The sequence below is a fragment of the Babylonia areolata genome, chromosome 18, assembly GCF_041734735.1.
Source record: "Babylonia areolata isolate BAREFJ2019XMU chromosome 18, ASM4173473v1, whole genome shotgun sequence".
Classification (NCBI taxonomy): domain Eukaryota; kingdom Metazoa; phylum Mollusca; class Gastropoda; order Neogastropoda; family Buccinidae; genus Babylonia; species Babylonia areolata.
This window is the reverse complement of record NC_134893.1, coordinates 29854712-29875313: the sequence shown is the minus strand read 5'-3', so window position 1 is coordinate 29875313 and position 20602 is coordinate 29854712. Positions and strand designations below refer to the sequence as shown.

General features: G+C 40.8%; 1 protein-coding gene across 7 annotated transcripts in view; it reads right to left on the bottom strand.

Moving 5' to 3' along the window:
- Window positions 1-2175: 2175 nt before the first annotated feature.
- The window catches only part of LOC143292636 (uncharacterized), a 49542-nt gene continuing 31115 nt past the window's right edge, over window positions 2176-20602 (bottom strand). For all 7 annotated transcript variants that reach the window (XM_076603111.1, XM_076603113.1, XM_076603112.1 and 4 more), the window contains 8 exons: window positions 18863-19158; window positions 17161-17321; window positions 16407-16578; window positions 15339-15415; window positions 13039-13236; window positions 11591-11636; window positions 8835-8921; window positions 2176-6037 (listed from right to left, as the gene is read on the bottom strand). In XM_076603111.1, coding sequence (XP_076459226.1) covers window positions 5945-6037; window positions 8835-8921; window positions 11591-11636; window positions 13039-13236; window positions 15339-15415; window positions 16407-16578; window positions 17161-17321; window positions 18863-19158 — 1130 coding nt within the window. In that variant the 3' untranslated portion in view covers window positions 2176-5944. The remainder of the gene's footprint in view (window positions 6038-8834; window positions 8922-11590; window positions 11637-13038; window positions 13237-15338; window positions 15416-16406; window positions 16579-17160; window positions 17322-18862; window positions 19159-20602) is intronic.

Here is a 20602-nt window from a genome sequence, read left to right as displayed (position 1 = left end):
CCCCACTACCTTCCTTCTTTTTAATTTTCTTTCTTTTTCTTTGTTTTAACAGTACTTAATGTTTTTCTTTTTCTTGCACTTCATAATTGCGAATTTGTGCGGGTTTTGTGTGTGTGTGTGTGTGTGTGGGGGGGGGGGGGGGAGGTGGGTTCTTCTTTTTTCTCTCTTTGTCCAGGGCTGGGTGAAAAAAAAGCATGTGTACTTGCTTATCTCATTACCCTGGTGAAATAACATTTCGTTTCGTTTCGTTTCGTTTCGTTTCTCTCTCTCACATACAAACAAAGCATCACTTAATGGAATCTTTTTCTGTCCCTCCATCTCTCTCTCTCTCTCACACACGCACACACACACGTTGGTCTGTCTCTCTCTCTGTGGTGTGTATGCATACAGCCTACATGCATGTACGCATGCGAGTATAAAGTGTGTATGCGCGCATACGTTCATAATCTTACTTTGTGATTGTCAGTAGCTGTGTAGAAATGCAAGGGGGAGGAGTGTGTAAACATGAGTGCGCAAGCACACACATGTGCAAGTGTGTGTGTGTGTGTGTGCGTGTGTTGGGGAGAGAACATGTGTTTAAAGGGAGATCAATGATTTTTTCTTTTTCTTTTTTTTGTAATGTAGTGTGTGGCGTGGTGGTAAAGTGGTTAATGCCTTCTACTTTGAAACGGAAATAAAAAGTCTGACTGCCACTTTTTCACACTTTCACTACACAGAAAAATCATTTTAATTAACTCTTTTTCACATTTGCCTGAAAAATTGATAATATTGAGTTCACTGAGCAGAAAAGGGGGTGTCAGGTGAAGGCTATATATATTACTTATTTCCAATATAATTTCAGAGAAACATTCCTCCATGCTGAAGATCACGACTGACAGGGTATAGAATGGATATCCAAAGGATCGAGAATTAAAAAAAAATTTTTTTTAAAGAAATGAGATTTCCATCAGTGTGTACATGCTGCAGCATCGACGTATGTAACGTTTGTGTGCATGTACCTGTTTGTGTGGAAACGCTCAAGTGTGAACAAGTATGCTCAAGCATACTTGTGTGTGCGTGTCAGTATGCGTGCAGTGTGCGTATGCCAGGGTTTGCATTTTCGCGAATTTGTGCATGTGTGCTTTGGTGTGCACCAGTCTTTGTGTGTGGGTGTTTGCAAACGCACCAGTGTGTGTGTGTGTGAACTCAGAACTCATTTAATTGTCGTAAAACCCTCATAGGAATTATGGACACTATAAACTAAACACAACAAGCAAACAAAAAGTAAAAGCAATAAGTTGTGAGCACATGCAGGATATTCCATAAGACATAGTTATGGACTGCGAACTTTAAAGCATTCATATATGTATTTTGCCAGTTCTGGTTGGAAATAATTTTGTGGCAACAGAGAACTCGGCCTTTGGATTATTGTGTTGCCAGTGCCATCTGGCCAATGATTCGAAGACTGGGTGTGTGTTTGTGTGTGTGTGTGTGTGTGTGTGCGCGCGCGCGCGTATCTTTGGAAGACGGGTAATTAAGCCATTCATTAACTCAACTGACCATGTATTATGCTTTGGAACCGTTTCTCCCACATACCTAAGCTTAGAATGTTGTACCTACATCACTCACTGGTCTTGCATAATTACTGTCAATTTATACCGTTTTCATGGCATGGTTTTTGATAACTATATGTCACTGATATGATGGCAGTGACAATGACCATATCCATGACCGTGAAAATTATGACGTCATGATCAGTGTAGCTTTCCTGGTGAACTTTACTGATGCTTGTGTACATATTCATTATTTCCTTGCATATGGTGTGTACTGTGTCATGCCACTGGTCAGTACTTGTGTGTGTCAACATGAAGAGAAAGAGAGAAGGGTAGGGGTGGGGTGAGGGTGAGGAGAAACTTTGCATTCCAACTGAAATTGGAACGCACATACACATGATCATACATCTAAAAGTACATGGCTTTGAATCATGCTGCTCATGAGTAATTTTGGTTTACACATTATTCATTAAAGTTTTAAACCTTCAGCTATTTCATTATACCTCCCCCTGATCCCACACCTCTCCATGTGTGCTCTATTTGGGTACACCCTCTTTCCCACATTTTGTTCAAACTCAAATTGATTGGCATCACTGTCCAACATGCAGATCAGCAACTGTTAAATATCCACAACAGCACAAAGTACCAGCATCTGGCATTTATTTCCAGTGAACAGATGAGTAAAACATTGTATTCACATATCAACAGAACACAGCTTTTGTGCTTGGATAAAGTCTTTGTGATCTTTTATTCCCAGCTGAGAAAAAAAGTAGTTTTAAAAGTCAAGAAAACAAGCACCAATTCGTTAAACTTTCAAAGCGAAAAATGGTTACTCTGTGGAATTCTTAAACTTTCAAAGCGAAAAATGGTCACTCTGTGGAATTCTTAAACTTACAGAATAATCTCAAAACTGTTTGAAACAAACATGCATAACATTATTAGAATATAATATTATAGACACAGACATTCAGCCTTGAGTAAGATCACACCATGTTGAAACAGCAATATGTTCAAGAAAAGTTCAAATGCTTGTGACTGTTCTAGTCGCTGCCTCACAGAGTATCAGAATCAGCTGCATAAATTTCTGAGTATGCTTGCATGATAAAAATCACCAAAACATGATATATATATATATTACTTATGTTCAAAGGCTATATAATTTCTGTTCAACAATATGAAAGACCATCAATGGCTAGTGAATCTTACTGGGTGGTTAATTTGATGTTTTGAAATATAATGTATGTATATATAATACATACATACACACACACATATATATATCTATTTGATGTACCCTGGATACCATGTTTAACATATTTAACCCAAACCATTTCATTCAGGAAACTTCAGATTGCTGAGACCACATCCGAATGAGGCAAACAACATTCACTATTTCAACAACAATAACGTATCATTTTTATATAATGCATAATCTTGCGTAATGCAACTCAGTACATTGTAATACTCTCCTCACACAACTCCTGCACTAACACTACACACCATAAACAGCCATCTTCACACACACACACACACACACACACACACACACACACAAGCTATGGGAATGCTTGGCAAAATAAATATGCCTCATGACTGATTTCAAATTCACTCAGTGTTGGGGTGTTATGCATACTAGATGGCAGCGAGTTCCAAGTCCTGGAGGCAGTGATACTGAAACCACTGTCTGATGGGCACAACAGTCGAGTGGTTAAACCGTTGGACTTTGAATCTGAGGGTCCCAGGTTTGAATCTAGGTAACAGTGCCTGGTGGGTAAAGGGTGGAGATTTTTCAGATCTTCCAGGTCAACATATGTGCAGACCTGCTAGTGCCTGAACTCCCTTCATGTGTATACACAAGCAGATCAAATATGCACGTTAAAGATCCTGTAATCCATGTCAGCATTCGGTAGGTTATGGAAACAAAGTAAAGAGCATACCCAGCATGCACACCCCCAAAAACGGAGTATGGCTGCCCACATAGTGGGGTAAAAATAGTCATACACATAAAAGCCCACTTGTGTACATATGAGTGAACATGGGAGTTGCAGCCCAAGAACGAAGAAGAAGAAGAAGAAGAAGAAGAAATCATTGTCTTCATTTTATGTTTTAGAAGCTTTAACAGCTTTTCACTGGAAAAACAAAGAGCATCAAAAGAGTTGTGAAGCAGATACATACAGCTATACTGACCCATCAAATCAGAGATAGGCAAGAACTGCAACTTTGTTTTCACATCAAATTTTGACAGGAAACCAGAACAGCTCTTTCAAAAGCAACAATATATTTTCTTACTATTGTTGTAGTAAACCAAGTCTGGTGGTGCAGTTTTGAACCTTGAACAGACAAGGTCAGTGACTTTTTATCACCGGTTGATAAAAGATCCAGAAAAACAAATCCAAAATTTACTCAGACTGAGTGACAAATACTGTACTTGTTTATGGTTTGAAAATGCTGACCAAACAAATGCAGAGTAATGGCCACTGTGACAAGCCCAGGAAAAACATTCTGAACACCACTCACAGAAAAAAAAGACTTTCACAAAGTAAAAAAAAGAGGAAAAGTCTGATGACAGATATTCTGGCAAAGTATGGCCAGGAAACAAGTAAAGAAAATGGGACTAAATGGGCAAAGAAGCATTAACCATTGACATCCAACAATACTGAACAGTTAAAACAGTACATTTTTGCCCTCACATAGACACACACATGACATCAAACCAACACTGGCTAGAACTACTCATCAATGAAAACCCAACTCTGGCATGAAGGGCGAGGGGGTTCCCTTGTGTTAAGAAAAGTTCATTCTTAGGAAAATTCAAAGCAGTAAGTACTGATATCTATATTTTTCCAAGCAGACAGTGCTGGTTAAAACACATATACATGCACATGCACATGCACATAACATAGTCAAACATAACACCTGTAAAATTATATCACAGATGTGTTTACCAATTCTGTGAGATATGTTATAAAAAATATACCAAGTAATCCTGCAGTAATCCATGTCTTACTCCAATCCACCTGCAACGCGAGTCCAGACCAGGTGCACTGGATAATCATCAATGATCAAAACTGAGAAACAAGCTTCCTCCTTGAGCCATGTGATGTAATAATAACAACAACAATAACAACCACAACAACAAAATAATAAGTGTATTTATGTAGTGCTAAATCTTGTGCGGAAACAAATCAATGCATTTTCACATCCAACTTTCACATGCATGCACAACTCTGAATCAAAGGAATGAAAAACAAAACTTATGAATACATGTGGACAGAAGGCTAGAGAAACAACGGACAGAAGAAGAGAGGGTATGGAGGAGCTATGTTGGAAAGAGGTAGGTATAAAGATCAGACTTGAAAGAGCTGAGTGCAGGAACTTGGTGAAGCAAAAGAGGGAAAGAGAAGAGTGGTGGCCGATTACTGAGTGTTTTAATCTGAGAATGCAGAACAGTGTGGATGTGGAGCTGATTGCAGAGAGCGAGATGGGGTGTAGAGGTGAAGGCAGTCACAGAGACAGAATGGGCATGTTCATGCATTTACTGACAGTGTAAATCTTGTTCTTTATTCTGTGTGAGACAGGGAGCCAATGAAGTTACTACAAGCAAGGAGTGATGCGCTCAAATCTTTTCTTTCTAAGGATAAGTCAGGCAGCACACTTTTGTATACACTGAAGAGAGTGGATGTGAGGCAGGCAAACCAGACAAGAGAGAGTTACAGTAGCTGAGGCGAGAGAGAAAGAGAGAAACAAATGAGTTTAATGTTGTCAGACAGATATTTCCACATATAATCCATGCACCATAACTGACAGTAGCAGGAGTGCTTTTTGAGGGTATTTCCTGAAGTGCTCTTCTGCATGTGTTTGTAGTACCTGTGACAAACATTTGTATATTTTCCAAAGAGAAAATTGTGTTGGCCTTTTTTCTTTATTTCTTTCTATTCTTTTCTTCAAATCTGTTGTAACATACAGCTAAACAAACATTGTGGTTTAAGTGCACTTTGAAAGATAATGTTTAACCCCTTTGGTGAAATGAGATCTGTGTGCATGAGTTTGAAATGCGGTTACAACTTTCTTCTGTACTTATCAATGGTGTCACTGAATTCACTGAATAAAAGTAATGCAATCCCAAAAGGAGAAAGTCCACTGGTCATGACTGACACTGATCTGAAATCTCCATGTTATTTCAGTGAGGTGACAACCCTTCACTAACGACTGCACTTGACAGCAGTTAAAAGCATTATGAAAATGGAAAGGTTGTATCGTGTAGAACAGCTCTTGTGAACTCTAGTGAAAGTGATGTGTAGAAAATAAAATTTCTGCTCATGCAGTATTTCAGTAAACCAATGTGCATATGTGGTCTGTGGGGGGAAAAAACGATCAACAACAAAATTAATTTTAGTGGAGGTTGTTGGAGTTCAGTCTTCCATTTCTTGGCGAATCTGGTCGAGGAAGGAGACACCTTCTTGTTCCATGTGACGGTGCTGCTCCTCATACAGCTCACGTTTCTCCTGCACACACACACATAAAAACACGCGCACATTAGAAGGAAATTAAAATCAAAAGGAATGTGACGGGGTGGTAAGGTGGTGTTTGAGAAGGTGAAGACAGGTAGAAGGTGTTAGCAGAAGAGAGCTGCAGCCAGGCAAGGTAGACTCGAGAAGGCAGTGCGCTGGTTTTCTTCTTTTATTCTTTCATTCTTCCAGGCCAGGAGAGTTCTGAATTTGTCTGGCACTCACTCACTCCTTATATTCAGTTCCGCCGAACCGCAAAGCCAGCGCCGTGAAGCGACTCACGAAACCGGCCCTCCGCGAGCCTTGAGGAGCCAAGCTTGTGTTTGTTTGACCAAATTTAGCGGCTTCTGACTTTCGGCTCGGGGAACTAACATAGACATATTATATATCACACAAAACTACAAGAGACGAGCATTTTCTTAAGCTAAACTATTTTCTACAAAAATAATGTAGTTAAAAACTGTAAATAAAAAGAGTCACTGAATGAACGAGCTTTTAACGAGTTCATGTATCATTTTTGTACATTACAACAATTAATACGTCGCGATATGTAATATAATTGTAACAATTAAGTAACTGAATATCCTGAATTTCCAACTAAATAAAAATCATCTATAAAATCTGCTTCTAGAGTAAAAATATTTTACATAAAAATTCAAGAGAAAACTCAACGGACAGCCCCCGTGTCGGCACCGCTTGGTGGTGCTTTTGGCACTTGTGATCGACAATGAAATACTTCGTTTAAACCAACTACAACACAATTATACATGCACGGTACGAATCAGATTGATAACAGAAATGCAAACATCTGCAAGACACGCTATAAAAATGTCTAGGTATTGTAAAAACGTATTTTGCTCAAATCGGCACTGACGAATTCCAATGGCTTGAAGAAGAGATAGTTTTGTGGCGCCGAAATGTCGAGAGACATTTCGTATCATCGCATGCCTATAACTTAGGTGTACACGGAAAGCAGTACACGAGAAGAAGCTTAATCATTTACGTTTTAATGCAGAATCTAAATTCCACGGCAACTATATCGATTTATAGAAAACGAAGGTATTTTGTATGTTTCAACTGAGTGGATTTCGAAGATCGCGCCAAAACTCATTCACATAAATATTAGTTTTAAAAAGTTATAGGCTTTCTGGCCAAATGATATCATTACAGTTGAGAAGTATGATCGTTCTGAAGTTCCATAACACAAAACTATAATCTCATCTATAAGGAAGTGTTTATAATTTAACAAATTGATGAAAATCATCATACGGTTCCCTGTAAAGGGAGATAACTTGTGACCGATTTACAACTTCCTTGGTAACCTTCGGCGAGTCACAAAAATCGTCTGCTAAGCTGGCCCAACGAAGATCGTAGCCAACCCGGCTACAGGAATAAATGTACAATATACTTTGCATAAGAATTTCAATAAAAAGTAAAACAAGAAAGATACCTGAATAGACTAAGCATTAACAATTAATAAAACTATACAAAATCCTTTTCACAAGTTCCAAATTTCACATAAAATTAACAAAGAAGGAGCCAAGTTTCAAGTTTTAATTATCCTTTCACTCCTATTGGAGTATGGAGGATTACTGCAAAATAATATTTTCGTGCCCAGGACAAACATTTCCAAATACACAACAATGTCACATAAAAGCTGAGAAACCACAAATGTCTTTTAACTCCAAAAGTATAGCTAGGCAACATTTGCAAATCTAATCATCTTACTTACAGCTAAAATGACTTTTTTGCCTCCTTTGAACATATTACAAAAATTAAAAAAACCGATTTTGGAGACAAATATTTTTTAGGAACATATCTATTTGGAACACACACACTCACACACAAGCATAAAATACACACACAACACACACACAAACATAAAATACACACATACACACACTTACACACAAACAAGAAATACACCCACAACTCACAACACACGCACAGAGTTTCAAGGAGGTGTCAAAACATACAGACTGACTGATATATGCCACAAATCTGCTTCAAAAACAGACAAAAAGAGCAGATGCCTGACCAGCACATAAACCCTGTGCACTGGTCAGGTCTTGAGTGCCCACCCTCAGCATAAAACATGAACAAAGAATATAGTAAAACGAATAAACAAAATAAACATATAACCAAATATATTAAAAAATAATAATATGAATGACACAAGATTGGAAAAATAAAATATGTGTGTGAATGCTGTGCTAATATATGAAGATAATTATCTATTCAGTTATACATTTGTATTTGTGTGCCTCAAGTCTCATAAACCTTAACGTTTCAAGAAAAAATAATTCATTCTATTCTACATAGAAGACAAATGATTGAAATGAAATGTGAATTAAAATGAAACACACACACACACACACACACACACACACACACATGCATACACTAGCTATTAAATACATAAATCTTTCCAGACAAACCTACCTCAGACACAAAATAGATCTTAAACGTTCATGTTTTTGCATATCACATATTCTCAATACTTAACAGGGTAAATCACTCGCTCAGGAGCAAAAACCAATGGGCTTTACCTCACTGCACTTTGCATGACAGTTTGTCTTGCTTAGTTTGAAATATTTTGGATGTGATGAATTCTTTTGTTGTTGTTGCTGACTTTCATTTCTCAGCTTGTCTAAGAAGGATAAAAGACACATTTACCACATCTGAAACAAGCATTGTATATATCACAACTGAACATGTCTATAACAATAATGTCTGCTTGACAGCAAAATTAAAAGAAAAAACATAAGAATAACATAACAGTAGTCACCCTTACCTGTAACTCTTTCTCTTCTTTAGCTCTTTTACGCTGTGAGCTGGTCATAGGCCGTGGTTCCTGATTCTCCTCACTCTGTCTTGCCTTCTGTCATGCATATTACACAGGTGATCAGTTCACTCTTTCCATTTCAGTCATGAATTAAGATTCCAGATTCAATTACTGTATTGTCCAACAGAAAACTAATAATAATAATGATAATAAAAAATATAATAATAATAATGTACCTTTATATAGCGCTTACCTTGAGGCTCTAAGCACATTTAACAACATGACACATGATTAAGGTGCAGGAATAACAAAACAACAACCTGTCAACTGTGCAACTCACTAAAGATATCTTAAAACTGTAATATCACTCACAATACACACACCTCTCCTACCTCATTCCTACACCAGCACACACACACTGATGCCTCCTACCTCACCCCTACACCAGCACACACACACTGATGCCTCTCCTACCTCACCCCTACACCAGCACACACACACTGATGCCTCTCCTACCTCACCACTACACCAGCACACACACACTGATGCCTCCTACCTCACCCCTACACCAGCACACACACACTGATGCCTCTCCTACCTCACCCCTGCACCAGCACACACACACTGATGCCTCTCCTACCTCATCACTACACCAGCACACACACACACACTGATGCCTCTCCTACCTCATCACTACACCAGCACACACACACACTGATGCCTCTCCTACCTCATCACTACACCAGCACACACACACACACACTGATGCCTCTCCTACCTCATCACTACACCAGCACACACACACACTGATGCCTCTCCTACCTCATCACTACACCAGCACACACACACACTGATGCCTCTCCTACCTCACCCCTACACCAACACACACACACTGATGCCTCTCCTACCTCACCCCTACACCAACACACACACACTGATGCCTCTCCTACCTCACCCCTACACCAGCACACACACACACACTGATGCCTCTCCTACCTCACCCCTGCACCAGCACACACACACTGATGCCTCTCCTACCTCACCCCTACACCAGCACACATACACACTGATGCCTCTCCTACCTCACCCCTACACCAGCACATGCACACTGATGCCTCTCCTACAGCACCACTACACCAGCACACACACACACTGATGCCTCTCCTACCTTACCACTACACCAGCACACGCACACTGATGCCTCTCCTGCCTCACCCCTACACCAGCACACACACACTGATGCCTCTCCTACCGCACCACTACAGCAGCACACATATACACTGATGCCTCTCCTACCTCACCCCTACACCAGCACACGCACACTGATGCCTCTCCTACAGCACCACTACACCAGCACACACACACACTGATGCCTCTCCTACCTTACCACTACACCAGCACACGCACACTGATGCCTCTCCTACCTCACCCCTACACCAGCACACACACACTGATGCCTCTCCTACCTCACCCTTACACCAACACACATACACACTGATGCCTCTCCTACCGCACCACTACAGCAGCACACGCACACTGATGCCTCTCCTACCGCACCACTACACCAGCACACGCACACTGATGCCTCTCCTACCTCACCACTACACCAGCACACACACACTGATGCCTCTCCTACCTCACCCTTACACCAACACACATACACACTGATGCCTCTCCTACCGCACCACTACAGCAGCACACGCACACTGATGCCTCTCCTACCGCACCACTACACCAGCACACGCACACTGATGCCTCTCCTACCTCACCCCTACACCAACACACACACACTGATGCCTCTCCTACCTCACCCCTACACCAGCACACACACACTGATGCCTCTCCTACCTCACCCCTACACCAGCACACACACACACTGATGCCTCTCCTACCTCACCCTTACACCAACACACATACACACTGATGCCTCTCCTACCTCACCCCTACACCAGCACACACACACACTGATGCCTCTCCTACCTCACCCTTACACCAACACACATACACACTGATGCCTCTCCTACCGCACCACTACAGCAGCACACGCACACTGATGCCTCTCCTACCGCACCACTACACCAGCACACGCACACTGATGCCTCTCCTACCTCACCCCTACACCAGCACACACACACTGATGCCTCTCCTACCTCACCACTACACCAGCACACACACACTGATGCACATATACACACAAAGGTAGACTGTGGGGAGAAAGACAAACTGATTAAAATATTGTTTGAACAAATATGTTTCAGATTAGATTTGAAAGATGTAACTGAGGAACAGTGTGATATTTTATGGAACAAAATTAAAAAAAAAAAAATTTTAAATAAATTTTCAGAATCAAGGTCTGCTGTGTGCAATTGTTTGGAAACCATGGGACTTGGGTTTGTAACTCAGGATCTGAAATGTGTGTGTGTGTCAGGCAAAGAAGTTGGCCAAAAAGTTAAGATGGTACAGAAGCCTGATATGGCAAGAATGCAAAGAGTGACTAATGTTTCTGTTGCATCATCTGTGAGGTATCTCTGGACTGAACTAATTTGTTTGAGCTTGTAAAAGACAGTTAGATAAACTTTTGTCACATAAGAATAATAAAAAGAGCAGTAAACTTATGTGGTGTTTTCAAACCTCTTGAAGCTCTGTACAATAACATGTCAGTCAGATGCAAAGCGTACAAGAACACACACACACACACACACACACACACATACATACTTATCATTCACACTGAGAATACAGACTGTAAACAGCATTAGTCTTACCTTTTCACTCTGCTTGGGTTCTGCTTTTCCTGCTTTCTGAGAACCTCTGAAAACAACATAGTCACAGAAAGATTTCAAATCATGAGTAAAACACCACATCAAACTGCTCATCATTGATAATTCTTATGTTCAAACAAATGCAGAAGACTGACAATATACGAGACATATCAACATAATTGCAAGCCACAGTTTTCAATTGAAATCAACATACTATTCTTTTCCACAGCGCCTTCAGTTGCACATCAGGGTATAACAAACTTTGTAAGACAAAAATTATGCATTGTGAAAATATACATAGTCAAACTTGCATGTTATAAAACTTACTATCTAATAACAACTAGTAACTATGCAAGCGCATAACTTTGGCAACCTTATGTAACTATACATTGAATATTTGTTCAACACTGACAATATCTCTTTGTTGTCCAATTTAAAACCAGCAAATTGTCTTCTGGTCACCATTGCTGCAAATTGTTACAAAATATATCTAAAACATCTCTCTTATGAAAAAAAAATTGTCATATTCCAGAAGAGGAAACACACGGAGGTCTACACTAGCTGGGCTGTGAATTCATATCCAGTGTTTCCAGGGCTAGGGTTAGAAAGGCAGGGCCTAATCTTCTCCTTCCACTACTTCAAACTTCCCTAACACTCGTATGCATGTGTATGTGTGTGTGATGTGTGATGTGTGTGTGTGTGTGTGTGTGTGTGTGTGTGTGAATGTGTGTGTGTGTGTGTATGTGTGTGTGTGTGTGTGTGTGTGTATGTGTGTGTGTGTATGTGAGTGCGTGTGTGTGCATGTGTGAAAGCGTGCGTGACTGAATCAGCCTGACAGAATGACAGGAAATGAAAGGCGAGTGCCTGAAGGAAGCTCTCACCCAGGCTGGCTGCCTGTTACATAAATGACCCCGTGTTTGTTAAGCACTTAACAGATAGCTAGGTCTCTTACCGAGGACAGGCGCTACATAAGTATCAATAATAATAATAATAATAACAATAATAACATCAACAACAATCATAATAATAATAATAATAATAGTAATGATAATAAAGATATAATAAAGATAATGATAATACTAATAATGATAATAATATAAGAAGAATAACAATGACAATGAAAATAAAATAATGATAATAACGATATAATAATAATAATAATAGAAGAAGAAGAACAGTAACAGTAACAATAATAATAACAATAATATTCATTTGTACAGGTGCTACATAAGTATGAATAATAATGATAACAATGATAATAATAAGAAGAATAACAGTAACAATAATGATAATAAAAATAGAAGACGACGACGAAGAAGAATAACATTATAATAATACTAATAACAACAATAATATTCATTTGTGTGCCAACAAAAACAAAACCCTTCCTCCCTCCACCTCCACCCCCCCCCCCCCAACCCCCCACACCCGCCTCCCCCTCAGTGACCCACCCTGTGCTCTGTGAGCGGTGCATCTGGGCGAAGGTGCTGGAGGGGTTGTCGAGGTCGCGGTGACACTGTTGCAGGAAGTGGGTCACCGAGCCCTGCCCGTGCTCCCCAGCCAGGTCCAGGGGGGTGCGGCTGAAGGAGTCCTCCGCTGTCAGGTCCGCTCCGTTGGCCACCAGGCACTTGACACACTCCAGGTGACCCCTGTGAGCCGCGGCCAGTCGGTTGGTTTTGATGATGATGATGATGATGATGATGATGACAATTATAGTAATAGTAATAATAACAATGATAATGACAATGATGACAATAATGATAGTAATAGTAGGAGTAATGATAATAATAATAATGACAATGATAATGATTATGATAGTCTTCTTCTTCGTTCGTGGGGCTGCAACTCCCACGTTCACTCGTATGTACACAAGTGGGCTTTTATTTATATGACTGTTTTTACCATGCCATGTAGGCAGCCATACTCTGTTTTCGGGGGTATAATGATAGTAACAGTAGTAATAGTAGTAATGATGATAATGATAGTAATAGTAGTAGTAGTAAAAATAATAATGACAATGACAATGATAATTGTGATAGCAATAGCAGGAGTAATGATAATATTGATGACAATGATAATAATAATACTAATGATAGTAACAATAGTGGTAGTAATAACAATGTTAATGACAATGATAATAATATGATAATAATAGTAGCAGTAATAACAATGACAATGATGGTAATAGTAGTGGTAATAATAATAATACTAATGACAATTAGTCAGTGATAATGATGATGATGATGATGATGATGATGACAATAACATTGATAATAATGGGTATATATAATGTGCTCTGCCTCTATTAGCACAGGGGCGCAGGGCACTAAGAATCAACATCAATATGGGAAAAAGCAGTTACAAGAATTAATATCACATGGTGTTAAAATCAACACTAAGAGACAATTATGAACAATTAACACCAATAGTGGGTAAGAAAAAAAAGGTTACAAAAATTATCAACACAGAGCACTTTTATCAAGACCTACAAACACGATAAACGGACTGCGCCTGTTATCAATTAAGCACACACACAGACACAAACACACACATTACACCACAGCAATGAAAGATTTATGCAGGTGTGTTTTGATGCCAGGTTTAAACTGAGATTTTGTTTCAGCATGACAAATTTGGAAGGGAAGCTTATTCCAGGTAACAGGACCAAGGTAAGAAGAAACGGCACGCAGTCCTTGTCATTTCTTTTTACACTATAGGATACAGAGAACATGTGGGTCAGCAGATGATCACAGTGAAAGGGATGGAACATAAGTTCTGAACTTCTTCTTCTTCTTCTGCGTTCACTCGTATGCACACGAGTGGGCTTTTACGTGTATGACCGTTTTTACCCCGCCATGTAGGCAGCCATACTCTGTTTTCGGGGGTGTGCATGCTGGGTATGTTCTTGTTTCCATAACCCACCGAATGCTGACATGGATTACAGGATCTTTAACATGCGTATTTGATCTTCTGCTTGCATATACACATGAAGGGGGTTCAGGCACTAGCAGGTCTGCACATATGTTGACCTGGGAAATCGTAAAAATCTCCACCCTTTACCCACCAGGCGCCGTCACCGTGATTCGAACCCGGGACCCTCAGATTGAAAGTCCAACGCTTTAACCATTCGGCTATTGCGCCCGTCAATAAGTTCTGAACAAGATCAGACAAATAACTCACCATCAAAAGTATTGATACACTTGCAAGAAATTTTGAAATCAATTCCATGCTTTACAGCCAAGCTGACCACAGAGGCCTTATCAGGACTGCTACATGTTTAAAACCAGAACCATTTCACACAAATAAAAAAACAACCATCAAAATTTAAAACCGATTCTTTTCTAAAAACCAATAAACAAAAAACACACAAAAAAAACGCCCTTCACACCTCCTGTGACAACTTGCGAAATTCAGATCAGGAGAAAAATACTGAATGCCAACATGCATGATGAAATATGGGTTGCACTTCTTTAGTCTTATGGAATGTAAACAGACCTTAATACAGTTTGAATTTTGATTCAGTTAATCAAAGCTCATTTTAGCCAAGGAACTCACATGTATAAACAGACAAACGCAGACACACACACATATACACATTAACACAGTACACTGATGTACACACAAACACACACACTCACCCACACATACAAACACACACACACAATTGCACAGACACACACACACACATGCACAGACACACACACATGCACAGATACACACACACACACATGCACAGACAAACAGTACTGACGAAGAAGCTGCCAGATGCAGTGGTGTCTGCTGGTCGACAGTCCGGCAGTCCATGCTGGCCCCCATGGCATTCAGCACCTGCACACAGTTTCAGTTTTAACTCATTCTGCTCCAGGTATGAGTGTAACGCACACCTTGATTACTTCGCCTGTGGACCAGGTTCGAGTATTCTCGTACAAACACACTATTCTAATATCGCTCATTCTTTCTTGGTACAGCTGGCATTCTAAACTGAACCGTTTATGGATTCCAGAAGCATGAAAACAATGCTTTGTTCAACCGAATGAATCAACAATTCCACATCGATTTTCGCCGCTTTAGTGAACCACCCTGTTTTTTCTGCAGTGGTGTCATGTCGTGCTGGTCCAGGGGAGTTGTAGCAGGCATGTGGCTGTGGGGTAGAACGAGTTAAGGTGGTATCAAAGTGTGTGTACTGATCCATTCATGCTCCACCTCATCAGCTTATACAAACAGCGACAGATGCTTGACCAACACATAACAACACATGCTCACACACACACACATCAAGTCGATACATGGATGAACACAAGACCTGAATGTTAAAATGGATGAACTTTCAATCAGAGGGTCTTTGGGTCTTGGGTCTCAATGCCAAACCCCTTTGTGTGAATATGCATTAAGAAGATCAGTCCCCCCAAATATTCCTTGTGACCCAGATAAACTTGGTAGTAAAAACATATTCTGTTCTATTCTGTTCTATCATCACTTCCTCATCCCCATACCCCTCCATGCTTCCTGTCTCCTCCTTAACCAAAAATCTCCAATCTTTTTAAAACTGAAAAAAACACCCAAACATGCAATGCATGCATGATAGTGAGTCGTGTCTGACTATGACCATCAAAACAACAGATAAGGCAACTGCTGTCCTGACTATCTGGGCTAGAATTTGATTATAGTGGAAAGTGTCTTGCCCAAGTCACATCCCCACTCTCATGGCCAAGAGGGTTTTAGTAAGACAGTCAACACTGGGATGGTTCCCAAAGACCACCTAGCCCCCAAGACTGCAGCACTAAGAGCCCTGTTTCGGACAGAGTGATGAACAACTCACCTTGACAGCAGCATTGTGGCCATTCCTGGCAGCCAGGTGGGTTGGAGTGTAGCCAGTGGGCGTCTCCACATCCAGGTTCTCACAACCACTCGATGTCAGTCGTTTGATGATGTCCACCTTTCCAGAATCGGCGGCAATGTGTAGTGCTGTCCAGCCATTCTCATCAGTCACCCTGTGGTCATAATACTGATGATGATCATCATTATCACATGTTTTATGTAACAAGGAGGAAGGTGGCAGAATGTGTGCATGCATCCATATATATGTATATGTGTGTGTGTGTGTGTGTGTGTGTGTCTGTGCAAAGGTTGATAACAATGATACAAACAGGCATAATGATTATACAGACTGGGTAATACAAAGTGCCATATTGTTTTAAAACACTGTTGCTTCACAAGGCAAGAGTCCTTTCCGATACAAGCAAAACGTACTGGCACCCGACTGAAACATTAAAGATGACATAACCAAAAATATGAATCCTTACTGAAATGCATATAAGAGACTGCGATCAAACTTTGCTTTTCTGAATTTTTTTTTTTTTTTCAATTCAATCTAAAAGCAGATGTGGAGAAGTATATACAGATCAATACGCACACTTTGACACCGCCTTGAAACTGAAATTGAACCGAGTGGCATTTTCATGGCATACACATGCATATGCTCTCACACCCACACAAATGCATGCTGCCTGCACACACACAAAGACACAGACACAGCACGCCACACACGTCACTCCCATCATGACTCAACTCACTCTGTCATCTCGGGGAAGGTTTGCAGAAGCTCTTTGACACGCTTCAGGTCCCCTTTGCGACTTGCGTCGTGAATGGACAGACCTGCCAACAGCTGGCGATGCTTCGCCCTCTCCTCCTCCCCCTTCTGTATCTCTGACGCTTCAATGGCCTCCAGCTCTGCCTGCATGATGGAACACCAGGATTTCTCATCCATATTCCGTTTTTTTGTTGTTGTTTTATAAAGACTTTCCAGCTGTGAACATATCTGTCACATACTTAAGATGCATTTATATCAAGACAAGATTTTGAGTAAGATTTTCTTGTACTGTTTTATCTATAACTGTGTTGTGTTATTGGCGTGTTCCAAATAAAAATACTGTTTAACCCTTTGAGCCCTGACCACCACTTTACTGGTGGCAGAGAAAAATGACATAATGCCCAGCCACCGGTTGAACGGTGCATGAACACTTGAAGCGTGCAGTCTCAACCTGGCCCGTCTGAGCAGAAATCAGGGACAAAATGTGCGAGAAAACAACTGTACACAACGCAGCAAGTAATTGATATGCTTGATGATTTATTGGAAGTAGAGTATGACAACGATTACTCTGATAGTGAGGTGGAATTCAAATAGGATGATTTTGCTACAGATAGTGATGTTGAAAATGAATCTGAGCATGCATAATCAGTTGATCAAAGGAGGGGTGTCAGGTTGAGACTCTGCACGCTTCATGGTAGAAATTGATCTTTTTTATCCAAAGCACATGCACAAAACACAGTGAAAGGTGCGGCAATGTTGGTACTACGTTCGCTGACGTCAGAATATTACGGTTTTTCTGATTGGCTCTTCAATATAAGTCAACCAATAGCAAAACACAGTAAAGCGGTGGTCAGGGCATAAAGGGTTAAACCATGAGGATTTTTCATTTTTTACAAGTCTCTAAGAATCTCTGTCTGCAAGTGAACTGATAATATAGGGCCAGTTTTCTGGCTGAAAAAGCATTATCAATGATTCACAGATACATATTGCTCAGATTTCCTGACAAACACTGCGGGTGTCTGCATCCCTTGATACGAGCTGACACTGTGATAAGATATCAGAAGTGGAGAGACAAGTACAGCTTGTCATGCAGTCTTTTGGATGAGATGAAAAAAACGAGGTCCTGTGTACAGCAGTATGCACTTGAAGTATGTGAAAGAACCCATGGCAACAAAAGAGTTGTTCCTGTCAAATTTCTGTATAAAAACCCACTTTGATAGTGAAACAAAACAGCCTTGCAGCAGACAGGAGAAAGGTGGTGGTGCACTGTGTTGACACGCTCTACTGTCAGACTGAGCAGCCTGAATATCATACAGAGAAACCTGTTGTAATGAAACATAACAAACACAATCCAATACCATACAATACCATGTAATACAATACAATATGATACCACACATTAGCACACAATACAATGCCATACAAAACAGAATAATACAATGCCATCCAATATAATACTATACAGTACCAGACATTCCAGCACCCTACAAGATCATCCAATTCTGTAAAATACAATACATTCAATTACCCCACAATACCATACCATATTATGCAACAACATACAATACCTTCCAATACAATACGATACAACACAATACCAGACCATACACTATCGTACAATACAAAGCAACACAACACAACACAACACAGTGACATGGGGTCAATCCCCCACAACTCTCTCCTACATTATACTCTGCCACATAGTCGTGCTCCACGGGTTTGGGTCTGCGGTCCTTCCCCCTCTCATCCTGATGACCGAGGGAGGGTTTTGAACCCTTGGTCCTCCCCTGCACCTCCGGCTCCTTCCTCCTGCTCTGCGGCCCTGTTTTCGCGCTCTGTGCACGGCCAGAACCTGACCATGCTTTCCCCGGTGCTGGCTGCTGTCTTGGGTTGGAGTTGGTTTCCTTTCTGAGAGTAGCTGACCTGGGCTTTGTCTTCTTCGATGTACTGGAGCTTGCCTGGGCTTGTGATTTTTCTGTGTCTGAAACAAAATGCACACTCGCTATAATCTTTACACTTCCGAAGTGGAATGCGACAGTTGAGGAATGTGGTTTCAGTTTCGCTGTGGAACTAGCAGCCAAATCCAGTCTGTGTAATGCTCAAACACTGAGTGGATTTAAAATCAATGTGAAGACATTTATTTTGTCAAGCTTTCCCTTAGCTTGTGTGTGTGTGTGTGTGTGTGTGTGTGTGTGTGTGTGTGTGTGTGAATGGCTGTTTATAAGTGTGTGGGGGGTTAGTGCATGAATGGAGTGTGTACATTATACTGAGTTGCATAATCCAAGATTAGACATTATATGAAGATGGTTTATTATTGTATTATCATCATTATTGTTATGATTATTGTTATTATCAACTTCAGTTAATGTGCAGTAATTACAAGTCAACTGGAACACACAACAAAATTAACTGCATCCAAACTGCAGAACAGTAACAAGATATTTACACTGACCAGCTAAAGAAGACAGTGCTCATAACAGCACAAGCTTATACAGGCACATGCACATGCACTCTCTCTACACACACTCTCTGTATACCAATGATACAGAATAAAATAATGCTGTGATTCTCATGGGAATGGTTGTGGAACAACTTGTATGCACAGACCTTATCCTTCCCACTTTTGGTCTGGTTGACAAGAAAGGTTTCAAAAAGGTCCCATAGCCTTTAGTGGCCATTGTGGCAGTGAATTCATATCCACTGTGTCTGGGGCCCAGCCCAGGAAGGTAGTGAATTCATATCCACTATGTCTGGGGCCCAGCCCAGGAAGGCAGCGAATTCATATCCACTGTGTCTGGGGCCCAGCACAGGACGGTAGGGAATTCATATCCACTGTGTGGGGCCCAGCACAGGAAGGCAATGAATTCATATCCACTGTGTGGGGCCCAGCACAGGAAGGCAATGAATTCATGTCCACTGTGTGGGGCCCAGCACAGGAAGGCAATGAATTCATATCCACTGTGTGGGGCCCAGCACAGGAAGGCAATGAATTCATATCCACTGTGTGGGATCCAGCACAGGAAGGCAATGAATTCATATCCACTGTGTGGAGCCCAGCACAGGAAGGCAATGAATTCATATCCACTGTGTGGGGCCCAGCACAGGAAGGCAATGAATTCATATCCACTGTGTGGGGCCCAGCACAGGAAGGCAATGAATTCATATCCACTGTGTGGGGCCCAGCACAGGAAGGCAGGACCCAATCCTCTCCTTCCCAAACCAAGGCAGGCACCCATTCTCACCTGGGTGGAGTGAGGAATTTTTGTTTTTGTTTTTGTCCCGGACTTTCTTGGGTCGACCACCGTTTTTTGTTTTTTTTGTTTTTTTTATTATTTTTTTAATATAAATTCATTATGACAATTCAGAATAGACTGAAAGAAAAAAAAAATCTGAATACAGCGAACATTAACCATAACAGATGTAAG